The sequence below is a fragment of the Mauremys reevesii genome, linkage group 7 (assembly GCF_016161935.1).
Source record: "Mauremys reevesii isolate NIE-2019 linkage group 7, ASM1616193v1, whole genome shotgun sequence".
Taxonomy (NCBI): Eukaryota; Metazoa; Chordata; order Testudines; family Geoemydidae; genus Mauremys; species Mauremys reevesii.
In genome coordinates this window covers 104,620,996-104,643,757 of record NC_052629.1, presented here as the reverse complement: position 1 = coordinate 104,643,757, position 22,762 = coordinate 104,620,996, and the positions used below count along the sequence as shown (strand labels likewise).

At 53.3% G+C, this 22,762-nt stretch overlaps 1 protein-coding gene across 4 annotated transcripts in view; it reads right to left on the bottom strand.

The window, feature by feature from the left end:
• PLXNA1 (plexin A1) overlaps nt 1–22,762 on the bottom strand; it is a 267,745-nt gene that overhangs the window by 91,560 nt on the left and 153,423 nt on the right. For all 4 annotated transcript variants that reach the window (XM_039547182.1, XM_039547183.1, XM_039547184.1 and 1 more), the window contains exons 9-10: nt 19,641–19,755; nt 7,292–7,492 (exon numbers count right to left, since the gene is read on the bottom strand). In XM_039547182.1, coding sequence (XP_039403116.1) covers nt 7,292–7,492; nt 19,641–19,755 — 316 coding nt within the window. The remainder of the gene's footprint in view (nt 1–7,291; nt 7,493–19,640; nt 19,756–22,762) is intronic.

Genomic DNA, 22,762 nt, shown 5'->3' with positions numbered 1-22,762 from the left:
GGCTACATCAGAAATCTGGTCCCATATAATTAAAAACAATTCCTCTCTTTGTTACTAGCAATGCCTCAGATTATGAAAAACGATGTGTGGCTGTTTACTGTTTGCAGCCGCTGGACCAGTGACACTGACTCTGTTCCCCGGCTGGCAGGTGGGCAATAGGGGGCAGAGGTAAGGGCTTGGAAGAACAGGATGGTTTAACGACACACATTAAAGAGACTGTATCAACTGTGAGGATATGCGAATATTTATCAATCTTCCATTTCGCACTATGGCACCGAGCCTGTGAACACTTTGCCTGCACAAGTAACTTTACTCACGGATAGGTTTGCAAGATTGAGGCTAGTGTTCACCTCCACACTTTTACATGCTAAGGAGTTTTAAACTGCACAAAGGATACATGTTTCAGTTTCAGTACATCACAAAGCCTAATAATAAGGCTGAAGTTTTTGTCTCTTTAAGGATTTTAATTAACCAAAGCACTATATTTAAAGTTGGCATGCAAATAACCTTTTTTTAATTGACCTTGTGCCCTGTTTTTGTTTCTTTATGATGTATACAGAAAGCTCAAGTGCGGGGGGTTGTAGGGTCTTTTCTGCTTGCTTTTTACCCACACAAATATCCGGAATGTCATGTCAGGTGTCCCTGGGTTTTACTGGAGGATGTGATAGATGTCTCAGAGAATGCATATTGTCAGGTTTCATAACTTATTGGATGGGAGTGTTGAATCTTTAACAAAGATGTCTTTTCTTCAAAATGTTAACTGGTCATTGGAGTTAGATAAAATATATGGAGATATACCTATCTCATAGAACTGGAAGGGACCCCAAAAGGTCATTGAGTCCAGCCCCCTGCCTTCACTAGCAGGACCAAGTGCTGATTTTGCCCCAGATCCCTAAGTAGCCCTGTCAAGGATTGAACTCTCAACCCTGGGTCTAGCAGGCCAATGCTCAAACCACTGAGCTATCCCCGCTCCAGATAAGTGTTACTAAAATTAAACACAAGACATAGCATCTCTCAATGAAAAATGCCTTCCTCATTCAGCCTCCCTGGCACCTTTCAGGAAAGCATCCCTAATCAGAAAAGCACTTAACCCCATGTGTAGGCCCCACAAAAGTAATGGGAATTAAGTATATGTTTAAGGACCTTCCTGAATCAGAGGGCTCAATTACACAACTTTCAGTCTCTGGTGATTTCAGTATTTCACTAGTTCTCCAGTCACTAGAGTGTCTTCTGGCTAGACAAGATAACTTTCTAACATTGTAAACAAGTCAAATTTAAACAAACAAACAAAAACACAGGAAAAGTTTCCAGCCTTCCTTATCCATCACAAAGAAACAACCCAGGGTAGGAACTCAATCCCTCCTCCACCCCCTACTGCAGGTTACCATTAATTATACTTAACTGCATGGAAAGTGTGAAGTGTTATCATCAAGCCAGATGGATCGAAAAAGGATAGAACAGTAAAATTACAAAGAAGTGTGAATTTTAAGCACCCACTCTAAAGAACGGGCTGGCTCATTGCCTACAAATGTTAAAACAGGCACTGAGTGTACCCTGAAAGTAAAGACAGGTCCTGTCATCTGAGAAAGATTTCTCTTGGGCAGAGTTAGAAGGAGAATGAAAATTGGATTTACAAAGGAATTCTGGTTCATATCTTAACACCATGGAGCTGCAACTGACCAGCCCCAAAATCTCAATGATTTGTAACTCAAGGACAACTTGACCAATGTTCTACACCCTGCACACAGACATTTTGCTTTGCTACCAGGGCACATCTGATCATTTCTAGGCCAAACCTGTGTTTTCATACTAGCCAAATGGCAACCTCTTTGCAATTTTTAATTATGGAGATGTGGACTCCAAGTAGGAGATGCAGTGCTGTCCAATGGATCAAGCATTGGACTGGGAAATAGGAAACCTGGGTTCTCTGTCCCGCATCTGCCACTAAGCTGCTGTGTGATCTTGTGCAAGTCTCTGCACACTCTCTGTGCTCATGTCGTTTCTTCTCTGTTCCGCCTTTCAGTTCTTTGGGAGCAGGGACTACCTCTTATCAGGTGTCTGTACAGTCCCTAGCACAATAGCCCCACTGTAACACAAATAATTCATAAGAGTGGCTGGTTCTAGAGTTAAGCGTTGTAAGTTCTGGAACCGCCTTCCAAGGGGAGCAGTGGGGGCAAAGGACATATCTGGCTTCAAGACTAAGTGTGGTAAGTTTATGGAGGGGATGGTATGATGGGATAGCTTAATTTTAGCAATTAATTGATCTTTGATTATTAGCGGTAAATATGCCCTATGGCTTGTGATGGGATGTTAGATGGGGTGGGATCTGAGTTACTACCGAGAATTCTTTCCTGGGTGTCTGGCTGGTGAGTCTTGCCCACATGCTCAGGGTTTAGCTGATCACCATATTTGGCGTCGGGAAGGAATTTTCCTCCAGGGCAAATTGGCAGAGGCCTTGGAGGTTTTTCGCCTTCCTCTGCAGCGTGGGGCAGGGGTCACTTGCTGGAGGATTCTCTGCACCTTGAAGTCTTTAAACCATGATTTGAGGACTTCAATGGCTCAGACATAGGTTAGGGGTTTGTTACAGGAGTGGGTGGGTGAGATTCTGTGGCCTGCATTGTGCAGGAGGTCAGACTAGACGATCATATTGGTCCCTTCTGACCTTAAAGTCTTTGACTCTATGACTCTAAAATACATTCATGTTTCAAACAAAACCTGCTGCTTGGTGCCTAAACTAAAGAGCCCTCATGTTCCTTTAAATAAAAGCTCCAGGCGCAGTGCAGTTAATGCACCGTTGCGGGAATGCACAGAGCTGCTCTGAAAATACAGAAGTTACCTTTTGCCCCTAGCATTTCCCATCGTCCCTGTTCGCAGGCAGTAGTGGAATGGGAAGAAAACAGCAGAGTGTCAGTAATTCCCATCCCCATCCCCAAAACCCCACCTACTCGCCCCCAGTCACGGCAGCATCTTTCCCAGGCTTTGTATTTCTATAGATACAGGCTTCTCCCACGGGCTGTGTAACAGATACAACCTTCAAGACCCATTAAGCCAGCATTCCCGCTACCGTTCAACCATGCCATTTATTTTTATATCGTGCCCGTCAGTACCCAGCATCCCAGAGCGCTTCAGAGTGAGCTAAGCCAACCCATACGCTACAAAAACAGGGACTGTTTAAGAGAAGATTTAGCCCTCTTAACTCCCACTGAAGCCAGCGGGATCGAGGATCCACTCAGCACATCACCGGATTGGACCCAAGCGAATTGATTCTGCGTCTCCAGGGGAGGAGGGAAAGAACAAGTCAAAAGAGTGAATTCCCCGGGAGGGGAGAGCCCATGACTGGAGGGCTGGATTGAGCTGGCAGGAGGGAGGCTAGGGGCAGGGAGGTGGGATTGAGAGCAGAGGCGTAGAATAAACTGGGGAGGGAAGGAGACGGCGACAGGGTGGCTCCTCAATAAATGCTCACAGGTGAATACCCACCTTAAGGCCACCTCCGTGCTTCTCTCACATTTTCTACCTGGCTTCCTTCTTTCCCACTCTGTTGAGAGCAAACCCCACCAGACCTCTGGCAGGTACTGGAGCGCTGAGGCGGGGTGTGAACACAAAGCTGCTCTGATCTCCTGGGGAGCACAAGGGCAAGGACCCAGCTCTGCTTGGCTGTTCTTGGGAAACACCCCCAGGAAGCTGGGTAATGGGCAGATCAGAAAGGAAATGCTGGCTTCTGTGATTCTGTGATGTGGGTCCTGATCCCACCAACACTCAGACAAGTGTGTAGCTTTACTCATCCGAGTAAGCCTACTGACCTTAACAGGACTACTTGCATTAGTAAAGCCAAGCCGGTGAATAAGCAATTGCAGAATCAGGAGCTATATGACCTTTCCCCATGCATCAGCTGCATCTGCACTGTCTTTCCCCAAAGAGCCATCCCACGGGTGCGCTGGGTGACTACTCGCCAATGGATGTGGCTGGCACACTGGTAACGTGTCTCTGCGCTGGGCTCAGACTCCGTGCAGCCTCGCTGCCCTGCAGTGACTAGGAAACCCCATTCCTCCCTCCTCCGCAGCTGACGAATGGCTCCTCCAAAGCACTTGCGCGGCCAGGCTGCAGAATCCCCCAGCCTCCTAATCAACCCCATTTCAAGGCTTGCGAGCACTGGCAGTTGGGATGCGATTAGGCCTCGTACAAGAGCCTGTGTGTTGCAGTAACGGCCCCCAGATGGCTGAGCAGGTATTTTGTGTAATTGGCCTCCTGCTGGGAAAATGGCCGTTCCGCTGACCTCCAAAGAATCTCTTACAAGACTCTGATAGAGATGGAGCAGCAGAGCTATCCACGGTGCAGGAATGGGAGTCCAGCTCGGGCGTTCCTAGCTGGGGGAGCAGTCTGAGCTCTCACTGACACTGACACTGACACACACACACACACACACACACACACAGACTTCTTCATTCAGTTTTTCTTCAGACATTTAAAACTGGGCTACATGGAGTCCTGGAAAACAGACTGAGCCCACCAGTATGAGGTCAAGGGGATGGATAAGATGGGACCTGATGTCCCTTCCCTATCTCTACAGGGCAAAGCCCTGGTGGAGGACAACCCTGCACTGGCCCCACAGAGGGCAGGGCAAAGTGGAGCCTGACCAGGGTGCTCCAGCTCTGCATTGGCTTCCTCTCGTCTCCCAGATACAGTCCAAGCACCTCAGCCTCACCCGGAGAGCGCTTCCCAGCCCTCCCTGGACCCAGAACCTTGCCGAGCTGCGAGGAGGGAAATGGCTGAGACGGGCGCGGGACTTAGGGCTCACCACGGGGAATGGAGGGCAGGAGTCAAGGCTCGCTGGCTGTCTGAGGTGGGATTTAAGGCTTGCTAGGCGTGTGCAGCATTGAGGGCTCAGTGGCAGACAGGTGGAGGACAGGATGGAATTTGGGAGAGCTCCCCAGGACAGAAACGGTGATGTGAAGGAGTCAGTGACCCTCTGAGAATCTGAAACACACCCTCTCTAGAGCCCATTTGTAGCTCACATTCACAGCCATGTCTGTGTGGAGGGATCTCTCTCTCTCTCTCTCTCTCTCTCTCTCACACACACACACGAAAACAAGACCGGGGCATCTTACAAGTTCAACTGCCCCTTGCTGCTTCCTCCCACCCCACATCTGCCCCTCACCTGAACTCATACACCTCCGTGTGCGACTTCGTGCCATTTCACAGCTGCGAGCAGGCTCTGCTCCAAGCCTGGCCTCAGCCCAGCACACATACACTGGGTAAGTGCCCCCTCCCCTTTCCCGTTAACTTATACGACAACACAATGTAGATCTTAGCCTGAGTTTTCTCCCATGAACAGTTTCTTCCTAGGAGTCTCCCTCCAGACCCCTCGGTACCAGCCTCCAGTCACCTCTTTACCAGAAAATGGTGCAGACATTTTATACCGCTGGGTCAGTTCCCAGGGTGAGTCAGCAGCAAAGGCATAGCTGCCTCGCTGCCCACCAGCCCAGGCCCATCCAGAGAAGGGCGCAGCTGCCCTGCTACCAACCAGCCAGGGCAGAGCATAGCTGATAGTTTAAGTAGCAGATCCATTTGGGTGGAGAGCATCTCCTCTCCCCCAGACACACTACATACATCATGGGCAAAGAATCCCCTTTGCCGAGCTCCCTTTCCCAAACCCAAACTCACAAGTGCGGAGAGAGAGAGAGAGACACTGTGATGTTCTCCAGGCCCAGCCTAACACCCCCCCAGTGAGACCTGCGGGGGGGAGGAGAGGAAGGAAAGGCCGTCTCAAGCAAACAGCAGCTTTTCAATAGCTTCTAAATGTCACTTGTGCAGCTGAAGGATGGGAGAGCAGGGAGCGCGGCTCACGTCGGGCTGCAAACGAGTTTCATGGTGCGAGTGACGGGAAACAAATTTTGAAAGGATTAAATGAGAAAGCGAGAGAGGAGAGGCCCCTCTCATGCAGATGAGGAAAGGTCGGTACAGAGTCCAGCAAGTCAGCAGAGGAACTGTAGAAGCAGCATTCCTTAGAGGTGAATGGAGGATTGATACTTTAGATCTGCCTGTTCGCAGCATCAGCGCTCTCTGCACACAGAGCTTCCCAGAGGGACCACATGGCCTGGCTGTGAAAGCCACTCTACTCCTCATCCCATCCAGGGGCAGAGCGAGCCAGCCAAGAGGGGGTGCATCAGCAGAGGCGTTTGTGGGGGACATTGGGACTGCTGGAGGTCTAGACAGAGAGTGCACTGGCAGAAGAGTAGGGGATGGGCCTGAAACGCATCATCAGAGCTGGGGAAGAGGAGGCTGGACTAGCAGGGGAAGAGGGTTAGCGCTGAGGGGCACTGGCAGAGCGCTGAGAGAGCTCAGGAATGGAAACGCAGAGGGGCTGGAGGGCAGGAGTGAGGGGCGCTGGCAGAGCGCTGAGAGAGCTCAGGAATGGAAACGCAGAGGGGCTGGAGGGCAGGAGTGAGGGGCGCTGGTAGAGGTGTGGGTAGCGCTGAGAGAGCTCAGGACTGGAGTCGTAGCGGGGGCTGCAGGGCAGGGTTGACAGCCATGGGCAGAGCTGTGTGTGGAAGCCCAGGGTTGATGGGCAGCAGCCAAACAGGCTGGGGAAGTGTGACTGGACATGCATGAGCGCGTGTGAGTGAGTGCACTGCTGCATGCAATAAGGAATTAACTCAATTCCACTTGTAAAGTGGGATCATTCGGTGTAAGGGGAAACCAAGTGCAAACAGGGAAGGAGGGAAGCGGGAGCAGAGTCTCCAACTCCAGCCCAGCTGGCTCCAGCCCAGGCTACTTTCTTTGGCTTTCATAAGCAAATTTCCTTGGAAATGCTCATAAAGCATGGGAGGGTCCCCCCTGGGGTCGGTTTGGCTCCACAGCAGAGGAGGGAGGGGTGTTGATTCTGCATGGAACAATTCCACCAAGCAATCTCTCCTTGCAGCTGGGAGGGGAAAGAGACAGGGAAAGGAAAAGACAGAGACTGAGGGGGAGAGGGGGGAGGGACACAGAGCGCAGGGAGCTGGAGAATCTCTCCCAAGGCCCCAAGGGCACCATGAACCTACATTTTCCACCTGCCGATCAAGCATGAAAGAGACAAAAACCAGCCAGGGAACAAGCGAGGCAGCTGGGGTGACCTTTAAACCATGGAGTTTGTGGGGCAAGCGGAGAGGAACGACCTGGAAGCGAAACACGTTCTGTCTGGAGAAGTGCCAGGGGAGGTGTCCCAGACACTCTGCAGGCAGGAATGGTGTTCACACACACCCTGTGATGGAAGAGCAGCCCAGGCCCGGCAGGGCAGGAGCCGTGGACTCACCGAGGTGTTCTGGCACTGGATGCTGGTGCTGTTGAAGCGCAGAGCTGTGACGCGGGTGGCGCTGCCAGGGATGTGGAAGATGCATTCGTAGTTGCGCTGGCCGGACTGTGGCTGTGGCAGGTTCTTGGCTGTCAGAGTGATGGGCTTCACCACGCCCACAGGGATGTAGATCTGGGTGGAGGGCAGAATCTGTGGGCAGTCCTGCAGGAGGAACAAACAGCAGGCCATGAACTAGTGAGACAAGGCACAGTAACCCCCCGATCTGGGAATGCTGGTCATCGCCCGCACTGAGATACTCCAGACCCTACTGAGAAAACACCCAAACCGATGGGCCAGGAAAATAGCATGAGAAATGGTACACAGCTGGAAGGGCAGGATCCTGCCCTTTGTGAGTGCAGGAATTCACGGCTGCTTTGACCAAGGCTCTGCATACTCGGCAGCATGCAGGACCTACCTTCTGCAGCACGAACCCCTGGTTTCCACAGCAGCCCAGTGCGGCAGGCTGGGAATTCTGCGGCACCTTTGGGCTAACACAGAAACGGGACAATGTCAATGTCCTCATGTTACTCTGTCCAATGTTGAATCCGTTTCCCACCGCCCCAACATTTGCCATTTTTAATGAGCAGTAGGATACAGTTGTGCAAACATAAGGCCCAACTGTGTTACAGACTGTTGGGCCGGCAGGGAGACTGTGGGAGGCAGGTTGGGGTTGTGGGATGAGCTTGTTAGCTGCATGTTTCTGGTAAAATGATCAGCAGTGAAGTAGGCTTTGACACCTTCATTCTAATCATTAGGTTTCAGAGTTAACACACTGAGGTGCCCTTTCTCGGGTTACCCTTCTCAGAGCTACTGTTTCAGCTATCACTGCATCAGTTTCCCTAAGTTCACACTTGGAAAGATTTTGAACAACCACTGAGGGTTAGGAAAGCTGAGTTTCTGGAACACATTTCTGTGGCAAGGGGCAGATTCTGCAGCAAATTTTGCAAGAGGGACAGGCTTCCCCCTCACCCGCTTTCCTCCCACACCCACAGCCCCTGTCCATGACCCGTCCAACCAAGAAAAAGAGGAGACTGGTTTTAGAGCCCATCAATGACACCCCCCACTCAGCCGGAGGGGGCACTGCTCAGCGGTACCAGGCCACGTTACCCAGCACGCTGTCACTGCCACACACCACTCAGCTCTGTCACACGCTGTACAGATCCCACCCTCCTCATACTTGAGCCTGCCGGGCACCTGTTCTCACTCCCGTGCAACCCTCTCTCTAGGCAGAGCCATGTTGTCTCTCCCACAGACACTGCTGGGCCCAGCCAACTCAGGCTAGCAGCCTGGAGGGGAACAGACGACAAACCAGCTCGCACTGAGCCCCCCAGCCCTACTTGCAACCTGCCTGCTAATGCAGGGCTTCCCGTGGAGCATTCCAGCTGGGCATGGGCAACTAGAGCCAGCAAAGGCCAAGTGAGCCCCAGGCCAGCCCGTAGGCCCCGGGAAGGAAGCAGCTCTGCACTGAAGGCTGCAGGTCTATTTAGAAAACGGAGAAGGGAAACTGAGACTAAACACTGGCCGGAGCCAGGCACACAGCAGTCCAGGCAGCCAGGCAAAGTTACCCCCACCCTCACCGCCCTGCCAGTGCATCTCCCTCCTGACCCACAGCCCCCCCTGGCTATTCCAGTCTTGGGCCCCACACAGCTCTGCCAGTGCACCTCCCTCCTGACTTCCAAGCCCCCTATTTCAGCCCTGGGCAATCTTGCTGAACCCCAACCAAGAATCAAGTCTAAAATAAGGACCATAACCCATGAGGGTGGAGAGTTGAGCATGCTACAACTTGTGGGCCCGACACTAACCCATCTGTGACAGCCCGAGTAAAACTCCATAGCTTGCCGAGAACAGAGCCCTGATATTCCAGAAGGAAAATCCTGCCTCCAGTTCGTCCCTTTAACATTCCCCATGAATCCTAAGCTGCAGAAAGCCCAGCTGGCCCATGAGGCCCTACAAATAAACAACAGAGCCAACTCCGGCTCTCCCGGCAGGTCTGACCTAGAAATCCAGCGCAGCCCTTGCAAAGGAGAAGCAGAGCATTCAGTTGTGGGATCTGCATAAAGCCACTTCCAGCCAAGAGGGGCTTAACAGAGTGTCCACCAGCTCTGCCTGGCACAGCAGCCACGTGCAGACCCCATGGAGATCTGCAACACTAGTGGGAGGCTCCACTGATCGGTGGCAACATCCACTCAGTAGATACGGCATCAACCCAGTCCCAGAAAGGAGGGTGGCATGCGCGATGGATGGCTCAGAGCTGCACCTGAAGCTGGATTTATAGCTGAGCAAGCTGGGAGCTCAGAGGAACGGCAGCTGGCACCTGAGCCAGAGCCTCATCTTGCCAGTCTTCCGCAGCAGCTCCAGGGGGAAGCGGGCGGGGGTCGCACTAATGCAAAAGTGAACTTTTCGCAGCATTCAGTTTCAACACTCAGGCTGCTCTCTGGGGATCCCCCAGGCCTGTCTGCAAAGCACAGGAGAGCGGGCGGAGAGCAAAAATAAATGGGTCTGGGCAGAACAACAGCTCGGCATTCCCAAAGGACCTCGCTTCAGCAACAATAGCCTGATGCAATCCCCAGGCCAGCCTTGCAGGGCCGGTTGGGGACTCGTGCCTGGGGACAGCTACTCTTAGCGGCACTGGCTTTAAATAGGGGAGAGAGAATAACATGTTTTGAAACGAATACCGGTCCAAGAACAGAAACGGCACTTTGTTCGGGGATCTGCAGCAGCTTCTCCTGGCCGCCCTGATGGGAGCAGGGCAGGTCGACCAATTCCCCAGCTGCAGCCTTCACAGCTCTCACCTGACATAGTGATGTTAATTCCAATAAGTGGGGCTGGAACCAGAGGCAGGAATAGCAATGACTGAGGTGCCATTCCACTGAGGAAAGCTACTCCCAGCACCACTGCCACTGCACATCTCACCTGAGCACCCAGAAACACTTTACCGACATCCTTAACCACCACAAACCCCTGCACCCCCAGATCAGCAGAGAACCAGCACCGGTTGGGAAGAACCAGACCAACTTGCCATGTGGTCCATCTCCCTGAGGGCAGTGCAGGCTTGGGCCCTGCAGCACACTTCCTAGGGCACTGTCCCACCTGCTTTCCAGAGCTCCATCACCTCTCTTGGGAGGTGATTGCACAGCCTGATCCTGGTAGCCACCAGCAGGGTTGATCATCTCCGTTTTGCAGGTGGGGAAAGTGAGGCGTAGAGAAGGAAACTGACTTGTGCAATGATAGAATCCAGGAGTCCTGACTTGCAGAGATCCATGCTCTAGATCTCGCTCCCTGGTGACGGCGGAGGGGCTCATTTAGGGCTCTGGTTTAGAGCCCAGATACGTCATATTTTACTTACAATGCTGTAGATCCTCTCCAGGCCACCAGGAGACAGACACCTGGCCCTGGGTCAGGGACTTGCAATAACGTCTCGGCTCTGCCAATAATCCCAATGCCATGGCAATAACCCCACTCTGGATATACCTGTCCCTCGGGTTGGAACCTCCAGGGGATGCCCAGCTCCATACATTCACTCAGGGGCACTCTGAAAACTGCCAGCACTGGATCACAGGACGGATTCAGAGAGCAGCAGCCAGGTCTGAAACCCCACAACCTAGCTGGTGCTGGCTCCCATCAGCCATTGCTCAGGATGGGATGTGAGCTTCTGACGGGGTTTTAGCGCTCTGTACAATCCCACTGCAGTTCAGGGAGGTACGGTGGGTGGCGCAGCCTCCCTGGCCGGGAATCCACACAACCTCGGGGGCTTCGCTTCTCCTCTTAAACAAGACCCGAAACCCCTCCACTTCCTTGCCTTCAAGGCCCTGGGTAACTGCTCACCCACCCTGCTCCCATCTCCCCCATGTCAGCCTGGACTGCCTATGTCTGCTTCTCCAACAGCCACCAGTGCAACTTCTCCCTAGGCATGGAATGCTCTGCTCTCCTTGAGCTGGTCGACAAGCCCACTGCCCTTGGACCCAGCGCCCTCCTGAAGACCCTCTCCCACCTCCACCAGCAATTCTCTGACTGACCGTTAAACAATTGGCTTCTGCTCCCTGAAGCCTCTGCTGAGTAACTGTGCGAGCCGATTGCTGTAGCTCCCCTACCCTGCCAGCTGTTTTGTTACCCCACCTTGCTCAGGCATGCCTGGGTCCAATAGAGAATGGGCCCCACAGTGCATGCAAACAGAGATAATGCTCACGCTCTCTCACATGAACACACAGTTAATTCTTCCTTACGTGCACACGTGTGCATTCACTCTCTCTTACACACACACACACACACACACACACACACACACACACACACACACACACACACAGAGTTAATGCTCTCTCTCTCTCTCTCTCACACACACACACACTCTCCCATTTTGCTGAAGGAGCCGAATCCACCAGCTACGTCACATGTTCTGCATCTGCCGGGAGATTTGTCTCATCCAGCAAAAATCTCACCCTGCTCCAAAACAGGAAACACCTGGTGCTGGGAGCCATTTCCAGTGAGCCGCAGGCCCTGTCACTCCAGGCCAAAGCGCGTGATGAGGTTTCCTCGGGGGGGACTGGCTGACTCTACTCAGCCCCCCGCCTTGTGTGGTGGCCAGGGGATTTTAACAACTCCTTCCTCAACAATTTTAAGCATCAATTCAAAGGACTGATGAAACTTCCCATGCAGTCAGTTAACTCCTGCCATGCTGGGCAGGAAGGCTCCATAAAGCCCCAAAAGCTCTCCACCCAGCTCGGGGGCCTACGCCGCATTCCCCTCCAGCTCCCCCTTCCAGGCTCCACCACCTCGGAGCAGGGCGGGTGGAGAGTTGGGTTGGTCGAAAATTTACCATTTTTCTCCAAGGGTTTTCAACAAACCGAAATACTCGGTGGCCATGTCTGCTGCCCTCAAAAACTGGAGACCTTTAATTAAAAAATAAACAACCCCTAAAATGTTAAATTTTCACTTTTTTAATGAAAACTCGTAATTTTCCACAGAACTCCCCCGCCCCTGTTTTCCAAACAGCTCCAGTCATGGAGTTGCAGCACCACATAGATATTCCACCACATGGTCCAGATGGGTACCGGCCACTGAGACGAGAGTGGATGGCCACCCTGGCTGGAACCTCCCAAACTCTAGGGGCAGTGCCTGGGGACTAGGGGGTGCAGCAATTGGGTACGAGGCCGAACCTGTTCCAGCTGCCTGGCTGCACCCCCGCCCTGCCTCCTACGCCGGGCCTTGCCCCTCTCCATCTGTATCTCACCATCTCTGGGCCATTCTGACCCTCTCTCTTCCCTTCCATCTGGCTGCTTCTCCCTGTCCCTCAGCTCTCACACTCTCTCCTCGCCCTCCATCTGTCTATCCCCCCCGCCCCCGCCCATCTCTATCGTTTTCTGTCTCCCTTCCCTCCACCTTTGGGTATGTGTCTCTCTCTTTGCTTTCCCCCACCTCCATCTCTGGCTATGTCTCTCCCCACCCCACCTCCCCATTTCTCTCTGCCTCTCCCTCTACGGACTGCTTCTCTCCCAGCCGATTCCTTACCGGATGAGTCCAGCTCTCACTGGCAGGGGAATGGCTGTGGTATATGCACAGTTCTACCCTGCATCCCCAGGAAGTGCCTCTAACAGTCCCATGCCGCCTACCCATGCTAGCATGACAGTACACTGTAAGGAACCAGATTCAGCCATGCCAGGTCCTCAGCTCCCAGCGCACTGGGGCAGCTGGGAATCTGACAGCCACTGCTCTCATTGGGGGAAATGCACTGGAGGACTTTGCTGAAGCCCCACCCAGCCCACCCCAAATTCCTCTTGGAGTTTGTACCAACTCAGCTTACATTCCCCCTCAGTAAGGACCCACCATCTGCCCTCCCAAAACTGGTGGGGGGCCCTCATCTTCCTTTAGAAGGACTGGAACAGCCACCAGGGTGACCAAACCCCCTCCTCTTCCCCCAGGGCTGGTCCCTGCTTTCAATATAATTAGCCCTTCCCTCTGCTGCGACCCTGTCTGCCGGCCTGCCTTAAAGCAACTCTGGGCCAAGCTGGCTCTGAGTTGGGACCTGGGCTGCCCCCTAACTGCCCTTCCACTGAATTGGGGCTGCATTAGTGCGTGAAGGAGTCTGGCTTGATCTGGATTCCCAAGAGAGAAGGAGTAGGCCTGGGAGGCTGGGAAAGGGGTTGAGTTGGGAGGTTCGGAGGTGCAGGAGAGTGTTTTAGAAGCTGATGGGCTCAGCTGGAGAGCACGTCAGTGGCCTGAGGAGAGGCGGTCTTGGGTTAACACAGCAAAGGGTAAGGTGGTTTGGACACGTGGGGGAAGCGGGTGGCTTGTCCTGTGAGTATGGGTGGCTGGTGCAGTCGGCAGCTGGGGGCCAGGTCCACCATCCTACAGAAGGGCCTGGTTCCATTCCTGGTCTCTTACTCCTCAGGGCTGTCAGTGCTGCAGAGGCCAGGCTGGGGGTCCAGTGGTTAGGGCTCTGCACACTGCCATAAGGTCTGGAGGAGAAGGGAAGACCCTGAACTCATTGCCAGCCCCAGCCCCTTGCTCTGTGGGTTGGTAGCATTGGAGAGTCGCTCCCTGCTACCCCTTCCACCCAAGCTGGCTGAAGGAGGCCCTGCCAGGCTCCCAAAGGAGGCCATCCTCCACCCAGGGGCTTTGATCCTTTCTCGGGGAAGGCAGAGGAGCTGTGAGTCTTTCCAATGCTTCAGGGATGCCCCAAAAGCCCGACTGGGTCTCCACAGCTCAGAGCAGCACCTGCTCCTGGGTATGGGGGAAGAGCTGACTGCATTCAGCGCAGGAGCTCTCCACAGATCGTTACAGCCTTCAGAGCACGAGCCTTTCACGGTCCTCCCCAATTCCACGGCAAACTCCCCTCCAGCAGACACACAGGACCCTGTCTCCGCAGAGCAGCCTTTTACTAAAAGATAATTCAGTCTGAATGGCCGATCACATTCCCCAGCCAGCGCTATGAGTGGGAAAGTGGGGCGGGAGAGGGGAGCTCCTGCACTTCCCCCATCATCACGGCCTTCCCTCCCGCCGCACTCCTAGGGAAAGCCCAGAGGGTCAAAGAGCAATGTGGAGTTAAACCTCAGGAAACCAAAGCCCAGGGATTCCAAGCCCATCAATGGCCTCGGGGCAGGGGCTTAATTCTCACTGGCAGCAGGAAAGCGGCAGGGTGCTGGCTGTTCCCAGACACATCCTGGACAAACACAAGGACAAATGCAATGAGTGATAGCGCCTACCAACCCGCAATCCCTCCTGGCCTGCTCTCATGAACCAGCAAGCACCTGCTGTGCTGCCCAGCTTTCCATACACGCCCCATGTAGCCCGCATCTTCTGTGCTGCCAGTGCCCAGGAGTCTCCAGGGGAATGCACTGCTCCCCTGCTGAGTGCGCCAGACTGACCCAGGTAGAATACACCCATTGGGCTGCCTCATGCAGCAGGCGCCTCGCAGTGCGCCCCTGATTACAAAGAGAGCTTACTGGGCAATGACGGCACAGCAGGTACAAGAGGAAAACCAGCAAGGAAAGGGTTAACCCTCTGACTGGGGGCAGGAGATTTCCATTACCTCACTGGCCACACTCAGACAAGCTGAAATTCAGCCAGACCAAGCCCTGCTTAAAATAACTCTGAGGGTTAGACACACACCCACAAAAGGCTAGAAATTCAGCGTCAGGTTGTCTCTCTGTTCTTAATTTGACCCGCAGGCGATGGCCCAGCACCAAGGAGGACGGCAGCAACCTCTACACAATCACGGGGCTCATCAGGATCTGTGTCTGAACCGCTCTCATTTGAAAACCTCCCCAAAACAGGCTTTGTAGGTAGAGCAGCAGGAGCCGGGAGGGGCACCTTGGCAGACAGTCTGCCAGTACTTCACCACCCCAGCCAGGATCCCCCAAGTGAAAGTGACCTCAACTGAGCTGTTCCAAGCATCACACAAGGCTCAGGTCCTGCCTGAGTCTAGCCCCAATGTTTGGCCAGGGCCAGATCTCACCCACACGGTGCCTGTTCTCAAGCTTGGACCTCTGGGAAGGGCCCATGTCTCAGAAAACAAGAGCCTGAGGATATTTCCAGATGCTTTTAGGATCATATCTCCAAACTTCTGCCTGCCGAGGTTTGCACATGCAGACACAGCTAATGTGTGCATGCAGAACAGGGAGGTATGTGGCTAAAGGGCTATGAGCGCTGACCGTACAGTTTGCAGGTGCGATTTTGGAGTTGGCCGAAAATGTGGGCCCTGAAGTGCAGCTGCTCTGGAAAACAGCAGCGTTGGGGTCTGTGTTTATTGGGCCTCGCTGATTCCAGATCATGTATCCGAGATATTATGAGGTACACAGGACCAGGTCCTCTTGCCTTGCTCATGGAAGCAGCCCCATTGTGCTGTGGGAGTGGCAGGATCAGGCCCATTGACTTCCATGGGCCCCTTGCACGAGAAAGGCATGTAGGATCGGGTCTATCATAAATAAAGTCGCTCCCTCACACGTAAGCGGCCGTTGCACAAGAGTAATTGTGCTGCTGATGGCTGGGCTCTGGATGAGTAATTGCCCAGTTCTCCGCTTCCTTCCTGGAGGGCCCAGGCTCCCAGAAATGACAAAAGAGGGGGAAAAGAAAAATGAATGGTTCGTCGCTGGGAGCTTGACCTATTCAATGCCGAGCAGACGCTCGTCAGCCCGGAGCGGCTGCAGTGACAGGAGTCAGGGTGGAAACGACGCAGCGAGAGGGAAGTGAAAAATACCAATGAAGGCGCCTAGGCTGCACTGGCACTCACGGTGGGATCCATCTAACTCTGCACATGAGCCACCCACGAGGTGGAACCAACTCACAGCTACTCCAGAGGCGCGCCAGCTTATACACCCCGTGCTGGGGACTCAGGAGCACCAGCCGCAAGAGATGAAGAGGAAAGGCTCCCAATGGTTATGGGAGGGGGCTCTCTGAGAGGAAGCTTCTGCTCACCCTAAGCACGGGAGCAGAACTGGACAGGGGCCGGGGAGTTAACTGGCTGGGCTACTGGCAGGTCTCCTAGCTGATGTGGGGGGGTGAAGGCAAACCAAGGGGTCTCTGTGAGGGATGGCTGGGGATAGGAAGCATCTCTGGTGGGAGGAGGGCAGGAGGAAAGATCCCAGAACTGTGGAGGAGGGGTGGCTATGGGAAAGAGCCTGTGAAATGAGGTGGGGGGCAATGTTCTGGCGAATCTAGGCCTTCTCCCAAGTCGGAGGGCTGACTGGGTTCTACAGGAAGATGCCCTCTGCTGAGGAGGTGAATGTCTCTGAGCCAGCTGGAATTTCATAAACCCGGAGAGAGGAAAACAAGAGGGAAATCTTAGCTGTTTTTTATACATGGGAAAGTACAAGCTTTACTCTCCCTTGCTCCCTGGGCCCAGCCCTAGCTTGGGATCCCTGATGTGACATGAGTTCTGCCAGATCTCAGCCTCCCCACTAATGGGCAGGCGGGAGAGAAGTCCCCGAGGTCACTTTGTCAAGTGCTTTCCCCAGTAAGAAACACATTTGAACCATCCCCCTGAAGAAGGCCCATTGCTCCTTTCTTGGTACCATACCCCAGCAGAGAAAGGGGAAAGCACCTAACAGGTGTCTGGATGGGAGGGGGACAACACACACCACGTCTAAAACAAGGATGAAGATTGTCCTCAGAAAGTCTCATTATTTCTAGCACTCTCTGCTAATTGCTGGGGGAAGGCAAATGGGAGGCCTGACTTCCCAGTGTTGCTAATTCCTCCTCCAATCCAGAGAGGCCCCTCCAAGAGCAAGTGCTTTTTCGGCCTGCCTTCAGAACAGGATGGCTCTAAACCGCAGAATGGCGAGCTAACCTCTGTGCCTAACGTTGAGGGCTGCGTGTCCATCAGACAGAAACGCAAGCGGTAGGTCGATCTCCGGGGGCAGACAGCCAAGGAAATCACCAGAATGCAGTGCAGTGCTGCTTTTAAACTGATCCGCACCATTTGATAGCGGGGGAAGGAGTTTATGACAGTTTGAGTCCAACAGGAACGCACCCGTTTTAAAAGAAAACCTCGAAACCACCTCTCTCAGGTATTTACAAGTACTTGTTCCTTGTAGTGTATCAGCAAGCCAGGATGTCGGTTCCATCTACACTACAAGCTGTGGGGGGGTCTGATCCCCTGTTCACGCAGACATACTCATGCTAGCTCTCATCTGAGCTTGCGCACTAAAGATACTAGTGTGGCCACAGGAGCATGGGCAGTGGCAGTACCGTGCTAGCCGCCCCGAGTACAAACCTGCCTGAACCCCACGGGAACATATGCAGGCTGCTAGCCTGTGCCACCACTCCCAGCTGCCTGCGGTACCACAACGACACTATTTTTAGTGCACTAGCTCAGATGAGAGCTAGCATGAGCATGTCTCCTCCAGCTGGGAATCACACCTCCAGCTCATCATGCCAATGTAGCCTTAGGGAGCGCCTGTGTGGTGACAGTAGCACAGGCTGTGTTACTCCACCTGGGAGCTAGAAAGAACCACAGACTCTGGCTGAGCCCAGAAATTCATCACAGCTAGGCGCTGCCTTTTCTCTGCACCTCTACCCCACAGTATTCAGGTGCATAAGTGTTAGATGCTGGACGAGGTGAACAGGTGCAGTTCAATCACAGTAAATCAGTCACCAGCCTCTGGGTGTCTGGAGCATCCCAAAGCACCTATTAGGACCTGCAGAGCCCCAGAAGCGCACACACCACAAAGGGTCACTGCTCTAACCACTAGACATTTCCTTGCCTTTGGCGACTCAATCTAAAGCTTCCAGCATGGGAAGGGTTAGTGCCGCCTCTGACAAAATCGAGCTGCAAAGGGGAAGCGATGGAAGGGCCGAAGGGAAACGGTTCTAGGCAAGTGGTAGTTTTTAATAGAGCGCTCCTAACACATGGCTTTTTAAGGGAGCCCTTTTCTTCCAATTTAGCAGATGGTGACAGAAAGCACAGAGCTCAGTCTAACACAGACACCCTCGGGGAGAGAGAAACCTTCATTACTCACTGGCTCTCCGCAGCAGGCTGGGCAGCTAGCAACACAGGACAACAAGGCCGGCAGCCACGCATGTCTGAATCGGAAGGGGATTCAACTGCTGTCTTCAGGGCATTAGCGCATCACCACAGGAGGTCAGGAAGGAAATTCCCATTGACCCCAGCTCTAGTGACATTGTGCAAATGGCCACGTGGACTTGGGCCGTATTGGGCCGCTGCAGGAAGCCACATGCCGGCATTGCTGGCCCTCTGGCCACCATCCAGAGATAAAACAAGCTGCGTGAACTCTGAGTCCCGTCTGGAAGGCCTATAACACAGCATGGGTGAAATCCTGACTCCACTGAAGTCAGTGGTCACACCATAGGTTTTGCAGCTTCACACGCCCTGGTACCACACCACCACATGCAGTCCTAGTTACACCTCTTACCCCTGGCAGGGCATGGAACATTCCCCACAGGCAATGGCGGGAGTTCTGGCCTAACTGTTCAGAAGTGACTTGTGATGCTGGGTGCTCAGCTTGAGACACATTCGGAGAGGGCAGATGCTCTCATTCTGAAAACCAGGCCCCTGTAACGGTGTCTCAAGCTGGACACTCCCAAATCACCAGTTACTTCAAAAGGCAGGTCCTTTGCTTGAGCCATCCGGAGCTAGCCTGAACAAAGCGTATGCTGTCAGGACCAGTCCAGCACTGGCTCCTGAAGGAATGGGCTGAGATGGTCTCATGAGCCAATGTCCCACTCCATTTGCGGCCACGGCTGTTCATGGGTGTAGTGAGACATACACAGTGTGACGCTCATTTGTGCCTGCACACACTGGGGTTGCAAGTGTTAATGGCCAGTTGAAAGTTTGGCCTAATTTCTACAAGTCTCCACGAAGTAACTGCAATTAAATGACTTGGGAGCCCCCTGCGACTGCAGCACATGAAGGGTTAACGGTCTAACATAGTAGCGGGTTTGAAGCTGCCTAGATAAGATGAGGTGCGGGAGGGTGAGAGGAATCACCGGTGGCCTGGTTTGTAATGGACATACTGCCCCCCAGGCTTCACTCTTAATGGCTCACACAGTGACTGAGCATCAGGACAAGCTGATGATGCCACTGAGGGCTAACCAGGCAGGGAAACAGCCCAGGAGAATCTCCACAACTGCATCCATCACTGCCCAGGCAACAGAAACCAAGAGCAAGCCCTGGCTGGGGGGCTGCTGGCCTGAGGCCGTCACAGATTTCGGAAGGTTTTGGGGGACAGAGAAGGGATTGCAGCTCTACAGATCTCTCCCTCAAAAGCCAGCAAACAGTCCATGTCAGAAACCAAAGCAGAGCAGATGGGAGGTGGCTGGAGACTCTGGGGGCAGCAGTTTTACGGCTCCTTACCTCAGACATGTTGACACGCCCCTCCTGGAAGGAGCAGTCAGCAGCGTTGTGGGTGCAGATGTGCCGATATTTACACCAGTGGCATGGGAAGGAGCCATTCACACAGGACAGGCAGCTGTAGGGAGAGAGAGCCCGTGAGGTAGCGTCAAAACACTGTGAGGCAGTCACCACCTCTTGTGGTCCCAAAGCGCCTTACAGACTGCAACAGGGCCCGTTCCTCCACCCACAGAAATGCAGCTGTATTAATGGCCCATGGTAACATCAGGCCACACAATAATTTAGGACAAGAGGTGAAAACACACACTCGCTCTCCAACTGAACGTGCAGGGGGATTTAGGGAGGCAGAACCCACAGTCAAATTTGGCCAGCATCTAGGAGTTAACGTCCTGACTCTTGCTTAAAGTGCTACAGGATTTTTAATCACCATGAAAAGTCAGGGCCTCTATTTCACATCTTATCCACATGGTTGTATCTCAGGGGTTCTCAAACTGGGGGTCGGGACCCCTCAGGGGGTCGTGAGATTATTGCATGGGGGGGTCGTGAGCTGTCAACCTCCACCCCAAACCCCGCTTTGCTTCTAGCATTTATAATGGTGTTAAATATATAAAAAAGTGTTTTTAATTTATAAGGGGGGGGGGTCGCACTCAGAGGCTTGGTAGGTGAAAGGGGTCACCGTTAAAAAATTTGAGAGCCATTGTTGTATCTGATACAGCACAGAGCCACCTAGCACCACCTTGGGGGCAGCACACAGACAGAGGGGAGAGCACCCCTTACTGCGTCACCCACCCCGCTACCTGCAGCACAGCACCCCCTTGCACTACCCTCCGGCACTGAGACAGAGCACAGTCAGAGGGTTGACAGGCCCCACAGAGTCACCCCTCCACTCGCTACGTCAAAGCACTACCCTGGGGCCCTGAGGTCAGTCTGGGTTCTAACAGGGGAGCCCCCCACCCCCACCATACCAAATCATCCACTCCAGGGCCTGTATACAAAGTTTACAGCGTCTCTCTCGCTCCTCCCCTTGTCCCAGCCACGGTCTGCTCCCCGTCAAAACATGTGGTGATAACACACGCCATGTGCTCAAAGGCAGGGGACCTGCGGGCGACCCTTCTCTCTAACTTGGCAGCGCTGGGCCCTTCCCTTCCCGCCTGCTCATGAGGGGGCTGAATTGCACACTTTGTGAGCTTTATTTTTGGTTTTATGAAAGGCAATTTTAGCATATGGAGTCAGAACAAGGCCCCTCCATTGCAGGGAGAAAAAAGCCCTCTGCATTAATGCACATTCATTCAGAGGAAAATTATAATTGGCCAAAGGTTGGGTCAGATTAACATTTCATGACTGTAGCGCCTTTCACTTGCTTACAATGCAATGTGTGTGACCCCCCCCCTCTGTCGGCCCCCTCCCACATCCTCGGTCACTCTCGCTGGGCTATGCCTGTGTTTCCCACCCCCTTCTCTGGTTGTTTGTGTGTCTCAATCCCTCCCATGGTTTTCTGTCTCCTTCTGGCTGATTGTGTGTGTGTGTTTCCCCCTTTGCTCTAGCTGTGTCTCTCTCTCTCCGCCCCCCTTCCTCTCTCTCCTCTGCATCTCCCCAGGGCCCATGCTCACCATTGTTTGATCCCAAGAGCCGTGCTCCAGTACTTTGAAGTCTCTGTGTCAGAGACGCCTTGCAAAGGGACAGCTTTGGTAGGATACAGACATGGCAGGCAGGAAGCTTTTATTGAGCACAAAGAGCACAACTGCAGCCCTTCCAAAGCACCATAATTAGAGCTGGACGCGAAAAGGAGACCTGGAGTTACCTCAGCATGACAGCCGATTCCCGGAGAAACGGAGCAGCTAGCCAAGCCTGCAGCATCGGAATGGCACAGGGCCCCTCGCACCTACCCACTACAGCAGTGCAATAGTCCGCACTATGTCCTTGGTTCCAAGGCTGGGCATAGGGATTCAGTGTGAAATATCAGCCTGAGCCACACAGAGGGGATGGTGGGAAAGGGCAATGCGCTCAGGCCGGAGTCCCCAGTGCGGGACAACAAGTGCTGCTGGATTTGTGTTAGCTGTCGATCCTGGCCCATGTGCTCGTGGTCTGGACAGGCTGTCTGCTGACACTTCCTTGGCTCTATTACAAACCACCCCCGGGATTGTTCACCTGGGAAGAATTCTAATAACCTGATGGTATTTTGGCCTTGCTACATATTCACGCAGCCTAGGGCTGATCACACCCAGCTAGCATGTTTGCCAAGGTATTAAACCCTTTCTATACTTGGTGCTAATATACTTTTAAACAGGACTTTGTTTAAAATGTGACAGCTAATATGTTCTTCAGAAACACCATTTCTCCGAGTCTAGACAAGGCCACCATCCTGTTGTAAGACACATTTCAGAAGTGCTTTAACAACCTGCTTCAGGTCCGGGATCAGCTGACACAGAGGATTTCTAGTACAGATGGCGATCTCACATCACAAGAGGGCTCAACACAGGCAGAATCCCAGCTCTAAGCCATCACCCAGATATTAATGTGGTTGTTAAATAGCTGTTTAGCGCAGAGCAAGTAGCTAAATAAATGAACGGGGAGTCTCTCGGTGACACCAAACAACAGTCTCTGACACTATCACTGCTTCAAGGGTAAATCACCAAGGAGCTCAGTGCTTTGCTGGCATGGGGCAGATCTCCACTGGGAAGGGTGCAATTCAGGACTGCACCACTTGAGTCCTGACTCCACAACAGCTGCCTCCATCAGAACATGGCTCCTTCAGGACACGGTGCTGTCACAACCCCACAAGGCCTTAAATTAACCCAGGACTCTGACTCTCAAGCCAGGCTCACAAGAAGCAAGAGCGTCCCATGGAACCAAACCTGGCCTGCTGATTGGGAGACAAGCAGTGGGGAGAGATGGGGGGAGGCAGGGAGACAACCAAGAGGGAGGAAAGAACAATGGCACAGCATAGATTACCCCAACAAAGGGCTTGTCCTGCTTCCATTGTCCCCACTAGAGCAGAGCTGGGCCCCCAGCAATTACATGGAAACACAGGGACACCCTTAGGTACATAGGGCCCTTGGCAGGAATGAGACCGGTGCACTGCCTAGAGTGGAAAGGCTAACCTTGAACCCCAGCTCTGAACAAGT